Below are 16714 nucleotides of genomic sequence, written 5' to 3'. Positions count from 1 at the left end.
TTTTGAACATCCTGCATGATACAAACTGATTCTTGGGTGCTGAAAACAGTTGCTTTTTCTTAAACATTTACATCCCTATGTTATCATTCTTGACACTGTTGCATTTACATTTCCTATGGTACTAACAGAGAATTTGTTCGATCATCCTTAGCTTTTTAAATCGTTCATCATTTTCTTTATTCTCATGACCTCTACATTTGTTTTAAGATGCTGTCAGGAGAATTTAGAAGCCAGTCACTCTTTGGGGTTGAAGGTTTAGTCAATACAATGCAGGTCTTCTAAATTTGAATCTAAAGCTGAAATGAATTTTGACTGATCTGTTGAAAATGGAAAATGGAAGGATTTGGAAAGACTCTGTGGCTAACAGTGACCTACAGGAAAGGCATCATTTGGGTATTCAGGCCACCAAAGGGAAGTCCAAGGGAGGCATATGGAGATTGTAAAGTATATTATTTGCATAAGAGGAGTATCATGCATAGGAGGAGCTCAAACAGCCACTGTGCATTTCACCCCATGCCCCTTCCATGACCTTGTTTTTGCTTAGCTGAATTTCAACAGCCAGTTGGAATTTAGCACAACCAAAAATAGTTTGTACATTAAACACAAATTATTTATTTCACATCAAGTTTTCTACTTGTAAAAATGAAGTGATAACATTCTGATGAGTTGTTTGGAGTAAAGGCGATGTCCTTGAGAAAATTATTTTAATGTGACCATACAAAGTTCATTATAGTTCAATATCATTGTAGTCTAATGATAGGGGGGTACTAGGGAAGTATCCAAAAGTTTTCAAGTTTGTGTTCCGGTCTTTTCACGCAGTGATCCCTGGCTGTGACTTGGCTGTGCTTTATCTTTCCCTGTCTCTTTCTTTAAAACATGAAGAAGTGTTTGAGAACTTTCAAGTATCTAGGACAAAAAAAAATGTGTATTTCAGTTATTTATGGAAAAACTCAATTCTAGCGAGTAGTGCATCAAAATCATTCCTTCATTCAGGGAATTGTTGGTATCTTAGGGCACCTCGTCTGGTCCCGCTCAAGACTCATCTCTTTCTGGAATCCTTTGACCCGACTGCCTAAGGCTGTACCAAATATTTCCAGAAAACCGTACTCTGAATATTTCAGTGTTCTGCACAAGGGATTTTAAATTGTGGTGCAACTTTTTTGTCTCTTATTTCTCTTCTTTCAACAGAGAAATCACAATGAAAAAGTGCCAAGGATGGTTATTTCATATCAGTTTGATGTCTGAACTGACAACTGGGTCTTTTGAATTTGTCATAACCATATACAGCTCATGATGTTCCATAGCAAGAAAATAATCAAATACGGGATTTTGTCCTCTCAGACCAAACAAAATAGAAATGATCTATCAGGAATGAGTCTTAGATCTTGGAAGTTAATGGGTTAACAATTGGCTATAAGGTATCCATACATTTTCATCCAAATTAACAATTTTAGGCTGGCCAATATTTGGCCCAATGCTGTTGAATTGAGGCACTTATGTCACAATGCATTTTTGATTTGTCACTGCCTTTTCCAAATGCTACAAAGCACTTCCTTTTCTGTACAAACACAACAGGTTACGTCTTCAGTAAATAACTCAATGCAATAACAAGGAGCCAACTGATTCCCAATTGCCTAAGCTAATCCCATTACTATAGCATGACAGAGCATGATACGTCTGGGAGTTCTACTGACCCACTGCCAATAGCGTTGTGCGTGAATCAGATGTCAAAGTGACTAATTTTCAATTTTTGTCTGAGTTTTGACATTTTTCTCATTTTAATGACAACAGTCAGACAAAAGTGAGGGATTGTTGAATGTCAATTTCAATTTGTTTGTCTGAGTTTCGGGTCTATTAGTAGTAACAGCGCGCAGTGCTATTGACTCACTCTCCCACCAGGATTTGATCCCTGATAGTTTGCATTTACACTCCTGGTATGCTTTGATGACACTTTTCGGCTGGATAGCAATTCTTTTGTTGGAAAGTGCTATCTGCCCTTTGCCTAACTGGGCTGTGGGTGGACAGAAGCATTGTGGGGGCTAAGAGTAAATTTCAAGAGCAAAACAATGACCCTGACCCAGGGCTTGGATCAGACATTTCAGTTCTGAGACAAGTACACCAGCCACTAAGCCAATGCATCTCCCAAACAAGGTTACTGCTTTCTACATCTGTTTCTATTAGCTTGTGAGCAAATTTTAACTATGCTCGCCTTCCTCTACCCCTGATCCCACCGGTTAAAATGAGGTAGGTTCAACTTTTGAAATTTCTTCACTCCACCAGCTACCCTGCCTACGAATCTTCAAGGGGGGAAGGAGGTTCAAGTAAGGATTTGATTATCAAACTCGCCACCCGTAATTTCAAGGACACTCCCTGAGTAGTATTAGTATAGGTTTCGTTTCTTAACAAATTGACTGAAACCAGTTATTTTCTGGGAAATTTAAGCTCACCTTCATATAAGCTGCTTCTGTCTCGGCAATCGTTTTGTCGTACTCAGTCCTAGAAGCTATCTTTTTAGCGAGGCTTTCGTTGATTTTTGCCAACCTTTCGCTTAGAATTCGAATGTCGTTTTGAATTTTTGCTTTCTCCTCCTCTTCGTTAAGTATTTGTTTCTGAAGTTCGTCTCTTTTGGTGCAAAGATCCTCTATACCTGGAGAGTAATTTAAAGAAGCAAGTTTTTAAAACGGAAATTCTTTTTTTTGGCTATTAGCTGGCTGAAACCTGTACAGTTCAGTACAAAACTGAACGAAGAACGATAGACTATCCACAAACCACATCTTTTTTCATTTGTCAAATTACCCACCATCAATGGCATCTATTAGAAAAAACATTACTTACACTTCACTAGCTCATTGTTGTATGTTTGCAAAGTTGCTCCTTGTTGTGACATCGCGATCAAAATCAAGCAAAGAAATCAATTGTAAACGTTAGTCACAAATATTGGCTAAACCGTAACTGGAGTGATGTTTTCTTTCTCCCGCGTAATATTTGTATGGCGTTGTCCTGGAGCTGAGTACGCCTACAAGGCTCGACGGGAAGTCTTCCTTCTGAAACTTATTGGGGTCCGTTCGGGATCGTTCGGGAATCCTTTCGACTTTGAATCAGGGCAATTTTTTGAAGATAATAGGCCATTTTACAGTTGTGTACTTAGTTGCCAAGCCTTTGATTCAGAGTGAGGCTAAAGGTGACCTTGTTGTGATAGAGACCTGTATCCAGTTAGCATGATAACAAAGTGATTTACATTTGAAAGGCAGCAAGGTTTGTATCATAACAAGGTCATCTCAAGCCTCACTCCCATTCAAAGGCTTGGTAACCAAGCACACAACTGTAAAATGGTCAGCATTAGATTCCATCCATCAAAACCACCTCGGTCGAGAGGGACTGAGGTGGAATACCTAACAACTTGCAAATCATAACCGAAGATTCTCGGAAATCCGCGCGGAGACATAGCCGAACACCCGAAGAACAAACAGAAACAATATGGCGGTAATTTTAAAGCGTGAACAATTTGCCTGATGGTAGAGATGCGGATAATTTTGGATACGTAAATTCTGTTGATGAGGCGTATAAACTCATTGCGGAATTCGAAACAGGATCGACGAAGAAGTTTTCTTGCTTTAAGGCTGACAAAGGTTTCGGAAACACTGGTATGCCCATATATATTTGAAAGCGTTACGTCGTGCTAGCTTGTATCACTCTCGTCCTTGCTCTACTGATCCTATCATCCATCAAAATTTAACAACAGATCACTCGAACAGAAGTCACAAAATACTCTGGGAAGATCCACCGGACATTACAGGTACAAAAAATTCCTTTTAATGGTGTGCCTTTCATAATTTTGGGAAGGAAACTGTTCGATTGTCAGCACGGCAAAGATAGCAAAGCTGGAGAGAAAAGGAAACGAAAAGACGCAGAAGAAGTAAATGAAATATTGCACTGTACATATACATATTTTTCTCATCCGCGACATTGGTGTTACTACTGTCACCTATGGCTTGTGAACCCGAAAGGTCAGATACACATCGATCACTGGGTCATATGACATCGATCTCAGAATACTTTTATGACAAACGCGATAACACTTCAATCTCGGCTAAATTGAAGATGGTTTAGAACTTACCAATTATAAAAACCTTTCACTGACGTATGCTGCTGACAAAAGAGAAAATAAACGCAATTCTACGCTTTTTATTTCTATCAAGCTGTCGTATGTCGGCTCCTTATCTTTCAAGGCATCACGCAATGACACTTGTTTCTTCACATTCCAAAAAATATACAGCTTGAGAAATGCAATATCACTCATCTTACGCTGATATACTTGTCTTTTACAGAAGGCTGGTCACAAAGATTTCGTTTTCAAGAGAAGAAGATTTCTCGTTCAAGACACGGGGAAGTTTGACTGCAAGTACAGATAAAAATGTGAGAACTTTTATTTTTTGCAGAGCACTAGGTAGTTCCCCCCATGTATTGACAGAACGAATTCGGTTTAATAAATCCGATAAGCGTTATCACTGTCCAAAATTCATGCTACATAATCACCGGCTTATTGACTGGAACGAAACTGGGTGGTCTCGTTTTTGATTATTCAAGACACTTCGAGCTTCCTGATGTTTTTTCTCTGTGTCTGGGACGTGTGGTCAAACAAAGCTAACACACTGCCAGCACCAAGTTGTCTTTCCAGCCACATAAACGCCGTGAATCAATTTTAAAACCTGGCAGAAAAGTTGAGTTGAAGCAGCGGGAAAAGCTTATTTGTGCACTACATCAGAGGCATTCAGTTTACTGTTACAAGGCATCCATTTTCTTCCTTTAAATGTATGATTTTTAGTCTTTCAGATTCAAGAAGACAGCAAGAAGAGATGGAAGACTCCGTCTAGAAATTTGCGAAAAGCTTTACAAGGGATCGCTAGGTACGAAAGAAGGATTTACATTGAACTAACTCTCATTACAGACCACCAGAATCACTTTGTTGGCGAGGTAACTTAGTGTTCAACATGAATTAATGCAACGGTCAATGAAAATTAAGTACGCGGAGGGCAAGCCGGTCAAAGTGTGACATAAATGTGCCTGTACATTTTTTGCCATTATTTCGTTTTCTTTGTTGTTGTTAAAGTATAATTTCAAACATTCACATAGCACAAAAAATGGCAAAGGAGTAAATAATGTATAGGTGTATATTACTGGGGCGTTCCCACTTGAAATAGCGAGCATTTTCACAGTTCGAGTTTTTTATTTCTATAGGTCGCTGGAATATCTCAAACCCTTGATGAGAATATCATCAAGGGGATCCACGAGCTCGTTGCGGGAGGAGTTAAGGAAATATATGAAAAGAGACGGCATTTGAAACTCTTTGTGAAAGAGATCTTGTTTCGAGATGATCAGCACAAGACACAAACCGACGATACTTCCTTAGGACATCTGACCTGCGCACGCACATGTTCGAGGTACGGTTAAAAACCGCATTTCAAGAATTGACCCGGCAAATGTCCACATAAAGACAGATAAGTGGAGAAAAGTTTACAACGCTGATTCCTATTTCTTTTTTTTCCACTCAGAACAAGTAAACATGCCTATGGAGGTTCCAGTCTGGTCTGAAAATGAAAAAGAAGAAGGTGATCACTGCAAAATGAAGCATTAGGGTTCTTATTTATAGTGTATTGTTTATGGTATATCTGTGATCTTTGCTCCGCCTTGACGAGACATCCCTTGATTTTACCATACCTCTTTCTTTTGTTGTTGTTGTTGTTGTTGTTGTTATAGATGAGTTGGATGAGGAAGTACGTCTCACTCAAGAGGGGGGAGAACAAGAGTGGGCAATCGACTCAAAGAGGAAATGGCAATGCCAAAAATGTAAAGATCACAGAATGTTAAATATCAAGAAATTAATGTTACGAGTAGCAGCCAGTTATTGGTAGAGTTTTATCAAGTCCATTACATTTTTAAATTCAGAGTTACTTTGTTTTGAGAGAAGGAAATTGAGGAGCTGTAATATACTTATCATCATGGCAGGACCACATAGTAAAATTTGTTTATAGTGACTTTTGGAGGAGAGGGGGAAGACTTGTGACAAGCTGGCTGACAAAAACATGAACTTTACCAAATGGGTTAAGGGCTCAGTATTTCAATCAGCTATGGCTCAAATTAAACTTTGCTTTTGCTTCAAGTTTATTCCTTTGTGTTTGCCTTTCTCTGTGTTTATTTTTCAAGTTATGTTACACAAAAGAACAAAAAAATAATAGTGCTTTTGAATATTAGGAGCCTGTCATACTTAAGAAATCAGTGTTAATTTGGGTAATAAAGTTAATTTGATCTTCCAATGTTCTTTAATTTTAACCACTAATAAAATTTTCCATTTAAATTTATCCCCTCCATTGTTTTGGATGTTGTATGCAAAAAAAACAAACAATCAAACAAAAAACATTCAGCAACAACTGTCCTATGTTGTGGTAAATAATTTATCACAAAATACATGGTATATTATGATTTTATTTACCAAAGTGGCAAAGGCCTTGCACTGTCTATCCATAAATTAAAAGGGGAAATAATTTGTAAAATGTAAGCTAATGATGCTTAGATGAGAAAGCATCACAAACATTGATACATGCCTTAGTAATCGGACAGATAGATTACTGTAATAGTATTTTATATGGTTTACTAGCTAGAGAATTATCTAAGCTCCAACGCCTTCAAAATTTGGCAGCAAGGATTATTTTTAATATCCCAAAGATGTGTCACATCACACCAGTTCTACGAGAACTGCACTGGTTACCTGTTCAGTTTAGAATACAGTTCAAATTTATCATGATCACTTTCAAAGCAATTAATGTACATGGTCCAATCTATTTACAAGATCTTGATAAGTTGCAGCAGAATGGACCATACAACTTAAGATCTAGTAATAAGGGTCTCATGCTGCAAGCACCAAATGCCATAACAAAGAAAACATTAGGTGATTGTGCTTATATGTGTGTAGCACCTAAACTTTGGAACAGTCTTCCTTATAAAGTGTGTAACGAGACTGATTTTAGTAAATTTAAAATTTTACTAAAGACTCACCTTTTTAATTTAGCCTTTAATTAGGATTGAATTGAGCATGGTTTAATAGTTTTTTACAATTTAGATAAAGTTTTTATTGGTTTTGTAAATTTGATAAGGGTCTTACTGTAATTTATTATCTGACGTAATTTTTATATTCTATAATTGTTACGTGCATTTGATCATATAAATGGAATTTGCGCACTACAAATATTAAACTATTACTATTCTACATCTTGAGTGTATAATTAATCATCAATGTGAAATAGGTTTCTTGAAATCAATGTGAAAGATTTGTAAGATATTCAGACCCCTGATAACAATTACTGATGTGCTGATTTGTAGTATTTAAAGGTAATGATTTTAGAGGAAGTAGAGGAAGAAACTTCTGGATATGGAATTTTGTTACAAACATCTGTTAAATCAGTTAAAAACTCTATCATATTTCAAGAGTACATGATTGCCACACCAAAACCTTTTGTATTCTACATTGAACACCATGTGATGATTATGGTTTCAATAATAAAAGCTGCTGACTTAAGAACTTTGCAAAAATATCAATGTACAAAGAAATAAATTGTGGTTATTTACTCCAGTAGCAGGTTAAACCATTCCTCTCTAATGGAAGTAACAGAAATTGTCATGATGGTGGTTTTGGTGGATGGAGAGAGAAACATCCACCAAAACCACTTTAATCTAATTTCATGTCTTATGATTTCATTATGAACGTTTGGTCAGCAATTCTGCAGTATAAGAAATAATTAGCCAGAACGTAAACTGCTAATGTTTTGGGGAATATAATTCTTTTGCTTCCTTGAAGGTCTAACATTGGCCATAGATAAAATTAAAAAAGTACTGTTGTTGGTTTTGATCACTATTTTGGTGGATGTCCACGCCCGACATCCACCAAAACTACCAAATACCTTGGCACCTTTCAAATATCGGAAGTATCTGCCTTAAAATTGCGCGAAAAGTTTTAAAATACTACCATCAAACAATAAATTAGTACTCACCATTTCTCGGGTGTAAAGTTTTGACACAATTTTCCAAACAAATATTCCACTCAAGTCATCGGGATGAATCGGCATGTCTTCGTAGCTTCATAACTATCTGTAAGTATAACCGCGGTTGAATATTTTTATAGAAACTGCGCGGTATAAATTTAAATTTAATAATAAAAATAATTTAATAATACGTCATGAGGTGTCCATCATTTCATCTCAGTCCCTCTTGACTGAGGTGGTTTTGGTGGATGGAATCTAATGCTGACCCTGAGGGTCTGACCCTGAGCAGAGCGGAACTAGTTTGTCGCGTTCGGCGCCATTTGTAGAGTTTTCGACGCGTTTCTGCGAGGTTTCACTGGACGATCGACACCTTTTTGTAATATTTTGTGAATATGGATGAAGGAGTATGACAAGTTTGCCAACATTTCTAACTCTGTGGATACTCATGGTGTTTGCTGGCTCTTTGGTTGAGGATATTTTAATGATCAAAGTGCGAACCAAACGCGAAAAAAGCCCGAAAACTTGAAGTTTGAGATTTGAGTTACTGAAGATCAATATGTACACATGAGACAACAAACCTTGAAGGTTAGTCTTAAGATGTTGATGTTTTATTTTTGTGAATCACAAAGTTGTCTGTGGAGACGATCGTGAGATATTTGATCCGAGGAAAGATAGAAATTTAGAGTTTGATATTATTTTACTTCAACTTCGAAGTAAAATTGCGTTAAGTTTGAGGTGGCCCCCAAGCATCAAATCACTTTAAATAACATCGTCTTTTCCTTCTCTTTACAGTCATATAGGACACAAGGCTTTAAAAAATGTTCCAGCTTCAGGATTAAGTTGCTCTAACTACAACCCTCGGCGAATTATTTTTCGGGAGGTTTTGGTGGATTTTTCAAGTCATGACCCAAAACCGTCTTTGGCCTTTTTGCTCTCTAAGTCTGTTGAATATGGTGGGTAGGCATGTGTCTTAACAATGGTTATGGTCTTACCTCAATCAACTACGGTTTTGGCTTATTTTTTTACTGTGTTTTGGAGGTAATTTTTATTATTGCCTTTTCGAGCTTCATGTGCTAACTAGAGGAAAAACTTCGGTAAAACTTATTTATCAATTGGCCCCCAAACCCCTTTCTGTTGTCAGTTAACTGTTTATTTATCTAGCTCTCGGTCTAACTAGTCCATTAACCTCAAAAAAATGCGTGGGCTTTGTCTCATGAGTAAAACTGGTGCCCTTTTCTTCATGTTCATGTGTTATTCGAAACGAATGGCGTCAGCTGTATTCTGTCCTGTTCATTTCAGTAGAATGCTTTGCCTTGCGAAATGAATGTTGAGTCGAAGTGCACTATGAATTTCAAACCAGTTGAGTTATATTTCACTTTGCTGTATGTGTCGTGATCATGAAATTCTTATTTATTAAGATTGATGATATGAATTAACTTTTATGTTCTCTTCTGATTAAGGTAATGTGAAGTGACCCAATAATTGGTAGCATAGACAGAATGGTTGGCAGTGACATTTACTGTGGCAAGCTGTTATTCAAGAATTTGTCATTATTCCCAGAAGCTTACTACTGGTTTAAATTATCAGTCTTTTGTTCTCTGTACACAACTTGCCTAGACTAATATGCTATATGGGAGTTATGTCTACTTTATTTGTAAAATTGGTAAAATTACCAAAAAAATTTCCAAATCTGGACAAAACTTCTGAAAACTTTATTAGAAATTTTATTGGTAATTTTACCAATTTTACAAATAAAGTAGACGTAACTCCCATATAGCATATTAGTCTAGGCAAGTTGTGTACAGAGAACAAAAGACTGATAATTTAAACCAGTAGTAAGCTTCTGGGAATAATGACAAATTCTTGAATAACAGCTTGCCACAGTAAATGTCACTGCCAACCATTCTGTCTATACTACCAATTATTGGGTCACTTCACATTACCTTAAACAGAAGAGAACATAAAAGTTAATTCATATCATCAATCCTAACATTCATTTCGCAAGGCAAAGCATTCTACTGAAATGAACAGGACAGAATACAGCTGACGCCATTCGTTTCGAATAACACATGAACATGAAGAAAAGGGCACCAGTTTTACTCATGAGACAAAGCCCACGCATTTTTTTGAGGTTAATGGACTAGTTAGACCGAAAGCTAGATAAATAAACAATGAACTGACAACAGAAAGGGATTTGGGGGCCAATTGATAAATAAGTTTTACCGAAGTTTTTCCTCTAGTTAGCACATGAAGCTCGAAAAGGCAATAATAAAAATTACCTCCAAAACACAGTAAAAAAATAAGCCAAAACCGTAGTTGATTGAGGTAAGACCATAACCGTTGTTAAGACACATGCCTACCCACCATATTCAACAGACTTAGAGAGCAAAAAGGCCAAAGACGGTTTTGGGCCATGACTTAAAAAATCCACCAAAACCTCCCGAAAAATAATTCGCCGAGGGTTGTAGTTAGAGCAACTTAATCCTGAAGCTGGAACATTTTTTAAAGCCTTGTGTCCTATATGACTGTAAAGAGAAGGAAAAGACGATGTTATTTAAAGTGATTTGATGCTTGGGGGCCACCCCAAACTTAACGCAATTTTACTTCGAAGTTTATGTAAAATAATATCAAACTCTAAATTTCTATCTTTCCTCGGATCAAATATCTCACGATCGTCTCCACAGACAACTTTGTGATTCACAAAAATAAAACATCAACATCTTAAGACTAACCTTCAAGGTTTGTTGTCTCATGTGTACATATTGATCTTCAGTAACTCAAATCTCAAACTTCAAGTTTTCGGGCTTTTTCGCGTTTTGTTCGCACTTTGATCATTAAAATATCCTCAACCGAAGAGCCAGCAAACACCATGAGTATCCACAGAGTTAGAAATGTTGGCGAACTTGTCATACTCCTTCATCCATATTCACAAAATATTACAAAAAGGTGTCGATCGTCCAGTGAAACCTCGCAGAAACGCGTCGTAAACTCTACAAATGGCGCCGAAGCAAATTTCCCTTTCGTAAACGGTCGTTGCCATTTGAAACGGTCGATGCCATTTCTCGGAACGGTCGTTGCCATTTAAAACGGTCGATGCCATTTCTCATGACGGTCGATGCCATCGTAAAGGTCGATGCCAAGAAGGAACCGATATTTCCGACTCTCTCCGACGACATGCGTGACAATTAGAGCAATGCAGACTAGCTTTCCCACAAACCATCGCGATTTTTATCAAATCAAAATGGCGGACAAACCCGACAATTTTCTCAAAGATCTAATATCTTCAGCTATAAAAGAAGTCGAATCGAAAAGAAAATCTTTTGAATCGACCCAAATTACAAAGGAGAGTTTTCTGGCTTCGCTTCCAGATGATTCATTTTACTACCTGAAGGCAATTTCAGGAAATGGAGAAAAGTTCAAAGTGCACTTTTTGACCGAAGATATAACGAAAGAAAACCTGGAGCAATGGATATCCGAATATGAAGTGATAAACAGCATCTCAGTGAAGTTAAAGACAAAGAAGGCACCAACAAGCGGCTATGTGTTGCAAAACTACTATAGATGCCAACACAACACTCGCAACTGGAGTCCAAGTAAAGATCCACAGCAGAAATTGTACTTGAATCCATCTGCCAGAGTAAAGAACACCAATTGCCCCTTTCAGATGATAGTCAAAATAGACAGCGAGGGATGTTGTTCTGTGGACATAGAGTGGGACCACAACCATTCACTTGAAACTCTGGAGACCTCTAATTTCCGTGACCTTTCTCCTGAGTGCACAGAAAGGGTTTTGAAGCTGTTTGAAAGTGGGCATACACCAGCAACCGCAAGGCAACAGTACTTGAAAGAACTCAAAGAATCATGTCAGGATGAATTGGAATTTCACAGGAAAAAGGCCAATCGGGCAGTTATGCCAAGAAAAAGGGACTTTAGTTACCTCTACACGCAATTTGGTAAGGATAGGTATGGTGGACAGGGCGTTATGATGTTTGAAAGACTTGCCGAAAGGCTTGAACAATACAAGAAAGACAACCCTGAAGCTACTACTTGTTACCAGATATATGAAGGTGATAATACGCCTCTTATAATTGCTATTGTAACACCTCTCATGAACCGTGTACACAAGGAAGTGCAGCAGTCTGGTGAGATGGTTTTTGTTGATGCTACTTCTAATACAGAAGAGCACAATCTTAAAGTGTTTTTAATGTGCACAAACAATGTGTCTGGAGCACTTCCACTTGGCATCTTGATCACCAGTGATGAGCAGGAGCGTACACTTAAACAGGGCTTTGAAATGTTTCGGTCCTGTTTACCAGAGTATGCATTCAATGATCGTGGTCGGGAACAAGGCCCCCAAGCCATCCTTACAGACAACTGTAAAGAGGAAAGAAATGCTCTGAAGTCTGTTTGGCCAACATCTGTTTTACTTCTTTGCATCTTCCACATGCTCCAACAACTTTGGAGATGGCTTCACGAGAGCAAGAACAGTATCAGCCAAGCAGATAGACCCTATTTTCTCACCCTTTTCAAGAGGTCCTTGTATGCCGAGACAAAACAAGATTTTGAGAACTGCTTCAGTGAACTTTTGAATGATGGCCGTTGCAAGAAATACCCAGATCTAGTCAGCTATTTGCAAAATCTATACAATGACAAAGAATCTTTTGCTCTATGCTTTAGAACTGAACTGCTTGTTAGAGGTAACCACACCAACAATTTTGCTGAGGCTCAGTTTTTGGTTCTTAAGGATGTAATTCTGCAGCGCACTAAAGAGTACAATGTTGTTGGGCTTCTAGACAAGCTGACTATTGATTTAGAAGATCACTACAAGAATAAGCTCCTTAGTATTGCTGATGGGAGTTTTGATGGCGTGTACAGACATCGTTTCTTTGGCAAAGGGAAAAACGGAAGCACAGGGTTTAAAGTCCCCGATAAAAAAGATCTTGATGCCTACCTCTCAACTGTGGAGAACTTTGGCAATAATGTATTCAAAGTTGGAAGCTCTTCAGATAGCAGTCACAGGTCAGTAGTGTTTTTTCTTAGCCGTCACAATAGCATAATGCTCTGATGGTACAAGAGGGCATGTGTGGGTGGGCATTATTTTCCTATCTTTCCCCCACTGTCTGATTCAAATTATCTTGATAGGGGAAGCAGTGCAGGGGGGGGAGGGGGCAGTGTTTCTAGGCTCCTCCCCTTTGGAGCAAAAATACATAAAACATAGGGACATAACATGCATAACATATGAGATACATGTAATTCCTGCAGTTCATCCATATGCTGCATTCCAAGGATGTTGATTTAGCATAAGGAAGACCAAAACATGAGTAATATATTGTCCAGGGGGTGGGGTACCTTTAGTAATTTCCCTTCTTGGCAGGGTGTTGAGTTTTTTATAGCAGAGTAAGAGCAAGTCCTTACTCTGCTGTTAGGAATATTTCTATTAATATCTTAGTGGATCAACCAGTTGAAGGTCTAGAATGTATCTATTACAGATTGAAAAAACAAAAATTCCAGTTGTATTGAGATATTTATGAATTGTCTCATTGGTTCTTTGTCAGTTATACAGTGGACATGACTCTTGGGATATGTACCTGCACGGTTGGTAAAAACGGGAGCCCATGCAAACACCAGTATGTCCTGTGGGTGGCAAATCTAGCAGACTGCATAAACTTTATTCCAGTCAGTAACCCACATGAGAGGCAGAAATTGGCCTGGCTAGCAATAGGAAAGACACTTCCTGTTGCTTGCTATAAGCCATTACGCTCTAGTGATGCTGGACAAACATCACAAACTGATGGTTCTAATGGTTTTGTAACAGAGGCATCCACTAGTATGGAAACAGCACAACAAGGGCCAAACTGCTCAACTGCTGAACTAATTCAGAGCAATGATGATGAGGATGAACATTCCACTGAACCAACTCAGAGCAATGATGATGATGAGGATGATTCCATTGCAAATGCTGAACAATTGTTGAGAAACTCTTGTGAAAAAATCATTCAAAAGCTCCAAAGCTCAAGAGACCTTAATTTGGCTAAAGGTGTAATCAGGTTTGCAAAAAGGGTAACATCCTTAACTGCTGCTAGATCTATGCATTCTAATTTGGCAAGCGCTCTTTTTTCTTTCGGGTCCAGTGAGGTGAAAAAAACCGGAAATGGAAAAAAGATCCGAGTCCAGCCCAACAGAAAACGAAAGTGTGGTAGTGGAAGCCATCAGGTTGTATCAAAAGGGCGACCAGTACAACTACAAGAACCAACCTCCAAGAGGAAGTGCACCCATGACTTGGCTAAAGCAGTACAAACAAACACTAAAAGTAGTAAGTCTGGGTCCCATACTATGAAATCCAAGACAAAGCACATGCAAAGGAAAAAATAGGAAAACAGAGAAATCTTAGTGAATAAACAATGGAATGTTTGCATAATGTTTAACATAGAGGGAAATTCACTTAAGGCAAATTGCCTAGATTAAAAACCTCTCTCCTTGGATCTGCCCCTGAACAACAAGGTTATTAAAAAGATTGAGGTTTTGACATTGTAAATAAGTTTTAATTCATTCTTTCCTGTTTAAGTCTAACACAACATTTGTAATGATTTAAAATTTGGTTTGAACAGTAACATGATGTACATGTGCCAGAACTTATGGATTCTTCCATGGGTTCAGATAATTGGTACAATGCCATACAACCGTATAGTACCTTGTGGGTATGAAGGTTTGTTCAGCTGATATCCTGATTGAGGAAAATTATAAGCAAAATTCAGCCATTGATTCACATGGGGCGCTAACTAATACTCAGGTAAATTAAGGCCTGGGCCTCCAGTTATTTCACCCAAAAAGTGGGGGGGGGGGGGGGGTGGTCTATCTGAAGATTAAGCTGTACAAACGTAAAACTTTGAAAAGATTGAAGGTTTGAAATTGTAAATAAGTTTTCATTCATTCTTTCTTGTTAAAGTCTAACACAACATTGTAATGATTTAAAATTTGGTTTGAACAGTAACATGATGTACATGTGCTGCAATGACCACAATTAATTTCAAAAATCGATAATAATAATTTAAAAACAAAAACAATTATGTATTATAGATTGATCCAATATTCCTTTCAAATCATCTCCAGTTAAAATCACTAAATGCAGGATAGGTTAATTAAGCATGTGACTTTTGGTGTCTTATAAGATTTCGTTTCTCTGCAAAAGTCTTTTGACAATGATCACACTTGTTGCTGTCTTTATGTTTCTTGTCTTTATGCCTCTTTAGCTTTTGCTCATGGTCAAACGATTCATTGCATTCCTCGCAAATGCACTCATGACAACCTTTCTGGTGGTATTTGAAGTCCTTCTCCCTTGTGAACTGGGTGCTGCAGGTTGGACATTTTTTTATCTCTGCTATTCCCATATCAAGGTCTTCCCTCAAGCTCTGTGCTTTATCTTTCCAGTCCTATGAAGATCATAGCATGATATTTTAAAAGGGGGGAAATATATTAGGGAACAATCGTGTATTTTTGATCCCCCCTATTTTTTATATAAACTAGATTGCAAAGACAGTTTTGTTCACCCTCTATCATAATTTTTTGAGGATAATACCCCCTTGCCTCCCCCCCTTTCCTCAAAACCTGGATCCGCCACATGTAGGTTATTTCTAATTAAAATTTAGGTTAAATTAATTGGTACATTATAATGGGCCTTGCTATCCCCAAGGTATATTTAAGAGTTCTGTCTGGAAAAATAACAAGTCTGAACATTATATTACAAAATTGACATTGAGCTTGAGGTCCCAGCTTGATTCAAGATCAACATTCATAACCTAAAATACTTTTAATTGGAAAGTTTGACGAGAACATTTACACTCTCGGTCCTTACAAAGTTAGCCACGTAAACCACACAGCAGTCCACTGAAATGGGGCAGGGTTAATACACAAACATTCACAATGTTAGAAGTTTATAACTAACCTTTCGTCTGTCTGTCGGCAATTTCTTCCACATATTGCCAACCACTTTGGAAACCTGCCCGATTCCCGCCCCCTTTCCAAGTTGTTCCTTGACATCTGGCTGTGGAATGATACAAAGTACGAGGAAACTATATCAGCTTATATCGAATGTAATTTCAAGGCCTACAAGAATAATGAATACAAGTGCAACACTTACAGATAAGATATTTGTTAATGACATAAACGAAAATTTTAGATGCGGTTTATTTTTCACTGATATTTCTGATCACTTAATCTTAATCACTTGTAATCGGATGTAAAGGATGTAAGGGAAACAACATGTTTTAGACTATTTGAACAAGCACTTTATCCAGGCTGAAAATGATTGAATATTTCGGGAAATACAAAACAAACTCACCGCAACTGACTGCATAAAGGAGTTCCACCCCGTTGGCTTCTTAACTGATTTTTTTTTTTGTTTCTGCCCAAGAAGAATGGGTTCGTTCTGTTTCAGCTGGCTCAACTCTCGCGCACGTGGATTGCTCCGCCATCTTATAAGCAACACTGCCCGGAAGTGACGTCCGAGCGTGCCAACAGCGTACGAGCTATTCACGAGGGCTGTCGTCTGCTCGGCTAGTTTGAGAAATGGCATCGACCGTTTTCAATGGCAACGACCGTTCCGAGAAATGGCATCGACCGTTTCAAATGGCAACGACCGTTTACGAAAGGGAAATTTGCGGCGCCGAACGCGACAAACA

General features: G+C 38.0%; 2 protein-coding genes, 3 long non-coding RNA genes and 1 pseudogene across 10 annotated transcripts; 3 read left to right on the top strand and 3 right to left on the bottom strand.

Annotated features, from left to right (window-relative positions):
* Positions 1 to 588: 588 nt before the first annotated feature.
* Positions 589 to 3186, bottom strand: LOC111343748 (microtubule nucleation factor SSNA1). Its single transcript, XM_022950933.2, has 3 exons — positions 2836 to 3186; positions 2448 to 2647; positions 589 to 906 (listed from the first exon to the last, which is right to left on the bottom strand). The coding sequence occupies exons 1-3, from the start codon at positions 2885 to 2887 to the stop codon at positions 790 to 792; spliced, it is 369 nt and encodes a 122-aa protein (XP_022806668.1). The 5' UTR covers positions 2888 to 3186; the 3' UTR covers positions 589 to 789.
* A 22-nt stretch (positions 3187 to 3208) lies between these two features.
* Positions 3209 to 7404, top strand: LOC148734290 (uncharacterized). Of its 4 annotated transcripts, XR_015999095.1 has the most exons (5): positions 3656 to 3796; positions 4329 to 4416; positions 4826 to 4907; positions 5239 to 5441; positions 5553 to 7404. It is a non-coding gene; the product is annotated as an uncharacterized LOC148734290 (long non-coding RNA). The 4 variants fall into 4 exon arrangements; XR_015999093.1 differs by lacking the exons at positions 5239 to 5441; positions 5553 to 7404 and adding an exon at positions 3209 to 3644 and having other exon boundaries at positions 3743 to 3796; positions 4826 to 4952; XR_015999092.1 differs by lacking the exons at positions 3656 to 3796; positions 5553 to 7404 and having other exon boundaries at positions 4108 to 4416; positions 5239 to 5470.
* A 656-nt stretch (positions 7405 to 8060) lies between these two features.
* On the top strand, positions 8061 to 9693 carry LOC148734289 (uncharacterized). Of its 2 annotated transcripts, none has more exons than XR_015999100.1 (3): positions 8061 to 8621; positions 8829 to 8989; positions 9336 to 9490. It is a non-coding gene; the product is annotated as an uncharacterized LOC148734289 (long non-coding RNA). The 2 variants fall into 2 exon arrangements; XR_015999099.1 differs by lacking the exon at positions 9336 to 9490 and adding an exon at positions 9497 to 9693 and having other exon boundaries at positions 8064 to 8621.
* A 32-nt stretch (positions 9694 to 9725) lies between these two features.
* On the bottom strand, positions 9726 to 11164 carry LOC148734288 (uncharacterized). Its single transcript, XR_015999101.1, has 3 exons — positions 10769 to 11164; positions 10401 to 10561; positions 9726 to 9979 (listed from the first exon to the last, which is right to left on the bottom strand). It is a non-coding gene; the product is annotated as an uncharacterized LOC148734288 (long non-coding RNA).
* Positions 11164 to 16379, top strand: LOC148734287 (uncharacterized). Its single transcript, XM_088754566.1, has 2 exons — positions 11164 to 13055; positions 13592 to 16379. The coding sequence occupies exons 1-2, from the start codon at positions 11170 to 11172 to the stop codon at positions 14406 to 14408; spliced, it is 2703 nt and encodes a 900-aa protein (XP_088610692.1). The 5' UTR covers positions 11164 to 11169; the 3' UTR covers positions 14409 to 16379.
* LOC148734286 (uncharacterized) lies at positions 14939 to 16695 on the bottom strand (annotated as a pseudogene). The gene is made up of 3 exons (XR_015999088.1): positions 16375 to 16695; positions 15979 to 16077; positions 14939 to 15466 (listed from the first exon to the last, which is right to left on the bottom strand). The product of XR_015999088.1 is annotated as an uncharacterized LOC148734286 (transcript).
* Between the last annotated feature and the right edge of the window lie 19 nt (positions 16696 to 16714).

This window comes from Stylophora pistillata, chromosome 3 (assembly GCF_964205215.1).
Source record: "Stylophora pistillata chromosome 3, jaStyPist1.2, whole genome shotgun sequence".
NCBI lineage: Eukaryota > Metazoa > Cnidaria > Anthozoa > Scleractinia > Pocilloporidae > Stylophora > Stylophora pistillata.
The sequence above is the reverse complement of the archived record's forward strand: the minus strand, read 5'-3'. Positions and strand labels throughout refer to the sequence as shown.